Source organism: Capra hircus, chromosome 1 (genome assembly GCF_001704415.2).
Source record: "Capra hircus breed San Clemente chromosome 1, ASM170441v1, whole genome shotgun sequence".
NCBI classification, from domain to species: domain Eukaryota; kingdom Metazoa; phylum Chordata; class Mammalia; order Artiodactyla; family Bovidae; genus Capra; species Capra hircus.
This window is the reverse complement of record NC_030808.1, coordinates 65,145,777-65,153,681: the sequence shown is the minus strand read 5'-3', so window position 1 is coordinate 65,153,681 and position 7,905 is coordinate 65,145,777. Positions and strand designations below refer to the sequence as shown.

The 7,905-nt window shown below is 37.3% G+C and overlaps 1 protein-coding gene across 4 annotated transcripts in view; it reads right to left on the bottom strand.

Moving 5' to 3' along the window:
• The window catches only part of GTF2E1 (general transcription factor IIE subunit 1), a 34,534-nt gene continuing 28,595 nt past the window's right edge, over nucleotides 1,967-7,905 (bottom strand). For all 4 annotated transcript variants that reach the window (XM_005674994.3, XM_018043725.1, XM_018043823.1 and 1 more), the window contains exon 5: nucleotides 1,967-3,744. In XM_005674994.3, the coding sequence (XP_005675051.1) occupies nucleotides 3,320-3,744 (425 nt within the window). In that variant the 3' untranslated portion in view covers nucleotides 1,967-3,319. The remainder of the gene's footprint in view (nucleotides 3,745-7,905) is intronic.

The following is a 7,905-nucleotide window of genomic DNA, read 5'->3' as shown; positions in this document are numbered from 1 at the left end:
GCTTTCATGGAATCAAAATGCTGAACAAATAGCAGATGGAATTATACCAATTCCTAAATTCTAAAGATTTTCGTATTTGTTTTTTGATTGTCATCTCCTAGTAACTTTTTTTTTTTTAACCCAGGAGTAAGGAGAACAAGAAACTATACATAAAAGTTTTTCTATTGTAGTAATGGCTGGGAATCCAGCCAAACAGCCAACTGGTAGAAAGAAGAGGAACTGCTCTTCCCAATCTCATTCCCATTCACTGTCTAATCATCTCAAAATGACACCAAAAAGAGTTATGAAATATTCAATTATTTCCTCCTCAGTTATTGAGGTCAGAAATGAAGTACCTTGGCAGGACTGGAAGACAAAAACCTAGTTAGTAATTGCTTATGCTCTGGTCTTCTACATTCTATATCCTAAAGCTGCTATCTACACCAGCCCTTCCATTAAAATATCCTTCAACTGGCTTGAAGTGCTGTAGCACATCAGAAGACTTCTTCTCGTTGTTTTGTATTATTATTATTCAGCCTCACTTCAAAATGCGTTAGCTACCACTTACCTTCATAAAATATCAGAGCAGAAAGGAATATTGGTGATCCTACCGTAATCCTCTCATTAGTGACACTGAGAAACTAGCCCAGGAAGATGACATCAGGTTATTAGTGTCACACTGCAAGTGTCTAGTTAACTGGGACTCGAACCTAGTCTCCTGACTTCCAGGCTATGCCAAATTGGATATTTTCTTTTAATCATTTAAAGTTAATGCTCCTTAAGGTGTTCTGGAAAAAAAGTTGCATCTAAATGAGAAAAAGCCTTCAACTACAAGGGCAGATAGATTGGAAGCAATCTTCCGGCAGATATAAAGCTATGGATCGATTACCTACGGCCAAAGTTGTTTACTCATCACCTGACTTTGGTCAAGTGTATGAGGAATATTTATTTAGTGCAGTGAGAGGAGAAAAAAGTGGCAAAGTGGGGGGAAGGGGGAAAAGTGGGTGGAAAAATGGTTTCTTAGTTAGGGAAACATTCTGATAGACCACTTTGGATATGATAGGATCTTTCAAGGTCATACCTGGAACAGGAATAAAATATAGAACTAAGTTATTTTTTCTAATACATTTATAACTTTCCAAGGCCTTTGGGAAGAAAAAGGTGATGATGAGAAGGAAAAAGGAAGCTGAAATATTACAGCACTCTACTTGGGATGAAACATGTGAGAATGGAAAAGATACTCTTTAAGAACAAGAATGTGTATCATATTCCTTGACTATTCAATGCTGACTCCCTCCCATTGACCATGCCTTGCCCTCTACTATAATACAAGACTTCAATGAAAATCTGCCACACAGACTTGTGTCCATGGTTACTGTGAGTCAGTACAGATGGTGCAGAGGCAAGGTAAAAAGGCCAGGGAAGCATGGAGGTTTCCTAAAGTAAGGAGAAACCTGGCCAGTGTAATAGCTAGGATACCAAACAAAAAATGTTTCAAGGAAAAGATGGGTTGAACAGCCAAAGAGCAGCCAAAGAAATTGAGAAATAATGAAAATAAGAAATAAGACATTAAAAAAAACCAACTGAACAATTTCAGCACAGTCATAGGTTATAACACAGACTCCAAGAGGGAGATGAAAGAATAGATAACAGATAAGAAAAATAGAACAGTAGCTTTAGGAAAAGGAACATGCAAGTGAGATTAAGAAAAAAACCACAAGAAATGAGTATTCACTGAAATGAAGAGCTGACAGTTCACCTAGAACTACATTTCAAAACTTAACATCTGATTACTACTGAACTTCTTTCTAAACTATCAATGTTTAGAAAACAACGTTTCAAAGTTGAATAGCCCTATTTGCACAAGGTACATACTTAAAAGTCATTCTTAAGGCAACTTACGGCCAGAAAAAAGTTTAGATCACATACAACTGCATCTACTATTTGAAACAATGCCAATAAGAGAAAAATCTCTGAAACACTTTTCTTCATTGGGAAAAGTATTCATTTTAATTATGCTCCAAGATGTTACAGAGCTAGAAATTAACAAATTTCAGTCAGTATAAAATAGATTTATTGTCAATATTCAGTCATTCATACAACCCAGGTTAACGAAACATTACTTCACACAAGGCTCAGATGCTCTAAAATCTATCTTAACTTTACACATGTACTAGAAAATGATAAACACCTAAAAATGACAATGCAAGGGAAAATATTATAAAAAATACAACTGTAGACCCTTGTATGAAAGTTCTTTAAAGTTCTGCCTTTGGGAATAATTCCATGCTACATATCAGAACGAAAAATAAACTATTTTCCTTGAGGTTACAATGCTCAACAATATACTGGATGCACTCTAAAATACCATGCTTGACAAGAATCAAAAGAGACAAAGAAGGCCTTCAAAAAGGTTGAGAGAAAAAAATAAAGGAGCAATCAATTGTTATATGCTGATTTCTGCTACGATGACCTCTTTAAACAATTTACAGCACTGTGGAAGAACTGAAAAAAGAAGGGTACCAGTCTCAGCACAAATTCATACAATTTTAAAGGGTACTGTTTCCAATGCTCTCAACTCTTCAATACTTTACGTGGACTCCTTATCCTAAGCCCACGTTTTTTTTTCTCTAATTTATTCCTAAGGACTTTCCAAACACACTTTCTGTTTTCTATTATCCAATATACAAACCACAAGGCAGTAAGCAAAACATCTGTCAGTCAAGTCAGTTCTAAACACACCAATTTTGGTTTACATATTAATCATGAGATATAGGCATAACCATCCTCCTTCCACACATACTCTCATCTCCCCTTATACAATGACTCCATCTTCAACCATGAGGCAATGTGAAGCTTTAAGATTTTCTTTCCTACATCAGTGACTTGCCTGTTGTGAAGGTGCTTGGTTGGCAGCAATATCAGGGGCTGTTAGGAATGCTTGGTCAGAACAGATAAAAAGGATGTGATCAGTGAAACTGTAACCTATCATAATGGGCTTCTTACAGGCAGACAGGAAGAATTACCTTATAGATTTGTCGCACTCATTTCAGAAGGGAGAAAAATGTGTCTTAAAAAGGAAAGGAAAAAGATTAGATAAGGGAATACAGCAAAATATTAATACTGTAGTAATAGGAAAGGGAATGCTTATAGCTAACCTACCTTGTGGGGGAAGTTTCTGGCATAGGATAATCAAACTTTCTCTCCCATTATTGTTTGCACAAGATTAACAGTTGCTTTACATCAAGAGGGGCAGAAAGCCATTAAACACATTTCTTCAAAGGTAAGAAATCTCTTTTTGAAACGAGCATTAGAGAAAGGAGGAAAAGGTAGGGAAAGCTCACTCAAAGAGGTCCTCAAACATGCGTTGTCCCATTGCTATGTATGCTTCCTTTTCCTCTGGTGTCATTTGGGCCACCAGCTCTGGCTTCTGGCTCACTTCACTATAGGAGAACGGACGGCCAGCCACCATGACAATGGGGTCATCTGCTACTTCCTCAAATTCATCATCTTCCTCATCCTCTTCCCCATGATGTGCAGCCACAGTGGCCACACGGGGTGGAGAGTCATCATCTGACTCGCTGGTCTCACTCTCAGAGTCACTGCCGTTGGCAGCAGTCATGGGAGCAGCCGCCCCCACTGAACCTGCAGGGGCAGACGGGGTCTTCTTCTCATGAATAAGCAACGCTCGCATGACCTCCTCATTATCATCTGGCCCTGCGTGGCCTTCTTCATGCTCCTGAAATGAGTCTATATCTATGCCGCCTGGAAAGAGAAAATCAGAGAGTCAATATCCTTAAATAAAAAAGGCACTTCTTTACAGCTAATAAAATATAAAAGCTTAATATATTTAAATATAGGATAATATAAGATAACACAGATTTCGCTGGTTTCATTTTTTTGAGCTACTGTCCAAAAGACATTCAAAATGTTTCTCACAAACTAGAGCTTAAGTAACATAAACCATAAGTATAGCTTGACCCTTGAACAATGTAGGTTTGAACTGTGCAGGCCCACTTATACATGGATTTACTTATTTTTTCTAACAGTAAATACTACAGTAATATATGATCCATGGTTGGTTGAATCCATGGATGTGAAGGAATTATGAATGTAAGTTATACCTAGGTTAATCCCTGTGTTCAAAGGTCAACTGTACCTGGGTCTGTTTTGATTTGTTTTGTTTTTTAATATCTACTTATTGATTGGGCTGCATCGGGTCTTAATTGGGGCACAATGGGATCTTCACTGGGCACACAGGGTTAGTTGCCCTGTGGCATGCGGGATCTTAGTTTCCCAACCAGGGGTCGAATGCATATTCCCTACACTGCAAGGTGGACTCTTAACCACTGGACCATCAGGGAAGTCCCTGCACATGGGTTTTAAGAGACATAGCTTGGATCTGAACCCTAGTTCATCCAACATGCAAGCTGTAACACTTTGGGCAAGTTATTTAGTCTCTAAGCTTCGGTACCTTTTTCTATAAGATGGGATGATAGAAGTGTTTGGTTTCTAGGGCTCTGGTTAAGAACATGAAATAATGTCTGTGAAGGACCAAGTTTGTAGCTGGCATAACAGGACATCAAAATAAAGCTCCTCATCCTGCTTGGGGCAAAAGCCAAAGGCCTTACAATAACCTATAAAGTCCCACATCATCTGAACCCCTCCTGCCCCACTACTTACCCCTTCTCTTACCCCTTGCTCGTTCTGCTCCAGTCACAGTGGCCTCCATCGGATTCCCCGTGTACACCATACACACACTCCTACCTCAGGCCCTCACCACTGCCCATTTCCTTTGCCTGGCATATCTTTCCTCTAGCTACCTATACTCTCTTGCATCTTTTATGTCTTTACTCAAATTTTACATTCTTTCAATTCACCCCTACCTCTATATTCTTAATGCTCTATTTTTTCCATATAGCATTTATTTTCTAACATAGTACTTCATGTCTAGTCTCTGTCATCTACTTTCCACAAATGTCAGTTCTCCATAATAGATACTTACCTTTTTTACTCAGTGATATATCCCATGCACCCAGAATAGTGCCTACTGCTTGTTAGGTACTGAATAAATATTTGATGAATGAGTAAATAAATGGCAGCTTATTCTCCTGAAGCAAATTAAGTGTACTTTGAACTTTATCTAGGAATCTAGTATCAGAAAGGATACTTCTCCCATCACACACTTCCTATCATTTTGTGTACACATTACAAATGAAGAATTTAAGAAAAATACCTGCATCCTGTATTCTGAAAATAATACCAAATATAAATGTTGATTGAAACCTGACTCCTTTATTCAAATCCTAACATTAGATGTGTTATTTTGGCCAAGCTACTTCATCTTTTTCTGCTTCAGTTTTCTGAAGTACAAAAAGGGTGGAAAATAGTATTTATCTCACTGGATTACCAGGGCGATTAAGTGAATATCTGCAAAGGTCTGGCACTTAGATTAGTGTTATCCATTATCATTATCAAGAGAAGACCCGTGTGGGCTAAGTTGCTTCACTCCTTGTGGCCGACTCTGTGAAACCCTATGGAGTATAGCCCACCAGGCTTCTCTATCTGTGGGATTCTCCAGGCAAGCATACTGGGGTGGGTTGGTTGCTATGCCCAATTCTGGCCATGGATAAAGTGAAAGCATCTTCTCACTAACATATGAGAATGAATTAGTTGTAATCTTGGACATTTTTACAACGTATAGATAGAACTCCTAAGATGAGACATATAAGAAGAGAAAAGGAAATAAGAATTGAGAAGTTAAAAAGTTTAGATCAGAGAAAACAAGTTTTTTATAACACGGATATAGACGTGAGAACTAAAATCACACTTCACCATTTATTTAAAAATAGTGCCGGTGGCTGACCCTCCTCCTTAGCGTCCTTATTGCCAATGCAGTGTTTCAAGGGGAAAAAAAGACAAGTAACTAAATGAAGTCATGCCTAAAAGATTTCTGACAAGGTTCCTGAGAGACTTAGGCAAAAAAGGAATTGTCTGTTATAGACAGAAGACAAAAAATAAGGATATATGAAATCTCTAAATGGTGAAGCAGAAAAACCAGTTCTAGGCTGTCTTATTTAACAGAGTTATAGATTACGAAGAAGATGTGTACTGGGAAACTGTCAAGTTCGCTGATGAGGCTAAGCGATTCTGGGTACTTAAAGCCCAAACTAACACCAAAAAAATATAGGAAGAGCTGAAGGTTGAATAAGTGGGCATAAGAGTGTCAGATCTAGTTTGTTTTTCAAACCTGCTGAGTTTGGGGGATTTTTTTTTTAGTTAAAAAAATTTTTTTTTGGCTCTGCTGTGCAGCAAGAGAGATCTTGGTTCCCTAATCAGGGATCAAACCCATGCCCCCTGCACCGGGATTGCATAGTCTTAACCCTGGCCACTAGGTAAGTCCCTAGATCTATTTTAGTACTGGCATAGTATAAGGGAAGGAGAGGATCTGAAAAAAAATTCCTGCAAATAATTCTAAAGTTGTCTTAATATACTTCCAGAACCAAAGCAATAAGGGTCATGTAAAATCTGAAGGATATTTGAAATAAAACTCAAGTAATTAATGACAAATCATTCATAAATAATATGTATTGTTCTGGTCATTAGGTCTCAAGTAAAGTATGTTACAATTGGAGATAGTCCAGAAAAAGACAATTAAAATAAGACCAAAAAAAAAAAAAAAAGGACAAAAAATGTAGGTGGAGATGACTTGGGGGAAGAGAATGATTTATAAGGAGAGTAGAAAAGAATTAGAATTATCACTAAAGTAATGAGGACATGATTGAAGTCTCTGAAATTCTTAAAGATATTAAAGTAAATTGAACTCTGCGGAAAATAAAGTGTAGGACAAATAAGACTCGCTTTACAGTTCACTGGATAGAGTCTATTCAACTATCACAAAACCTAATGAGAGCAAATTTAGACCTAACGCATATACTATTTTATACACAGAAGGAAATATTCACAAAAGGGAACCAAGGCTAGATGACTTATTTAAAGTCCTTATGATTTAAATTCCACCATTCTAGGAATTATAAACATTGAATGTTAAACTTATGAGCCTAATTGTATATAACACTGGCTAATAATAGCTTTATTTCCTTCGATTTTGTTACTAAGTTCACAGAAAAAAAGGCTTGTTGCTTCAAGAATAGGCAAGAAGCCAAGCCGGGGAAAACAAACCATTAAATAGTTGACAGACTAACTACGATGTAATCTAAAATAACTTGCATCAAAATAACTAAACATCACAGCCAAGGTAATCAATGGGAAGAAGGGAGACTGAAGTATGACTACCCAGGGAAATTTTTTTCCAGTTGGAATTAAAAAACGAAAGAGAATCACACTAGAGGCGTTACCTGCTTTTACCATCACTACCCAACTCCGCATTACTCTTACAATTCTTAGCACACATTCTTAGTAAAAGAAATGCTAATTATGAAGGAGAAAATGGTTAGGAAAAAAGTAAACAAGTGGTTTTTAGTTACTGATGATTCTTCAGCATTAAAGAACCAGACTCAGTGATACATTGGCAATGATACATAACCTAGGAGTAGGGGCAGGTAGGTTATAATACTAATGAAATCTAATTAGAGGTACAGACTCCCTATTTCACCCCTGTTTCCCAGTTTCTGAGTAATGTTTATCCAGTTTTAGCCTCCCATTTCCTACCTACTCCTAAACCATCATCATCCAAAGTCTCTAAATCCAGTAATTTGAGACTAAAATTTATAAAGTAAAATGGTACAGCTCTCAAACTTCTGATTATTATGCAATTGTTAACACTTCAGGGCTCACAGAGATTTCTAAAACCTTCTGGTATAAAGTTCTGTCAATCTTCTTGGATGGTGAGATACTTGTTTTTTATTCATGTGGTATCTTTTATGTATTTCAAGCAGCACAACTCCTTTTTACTTATGAGGAGGC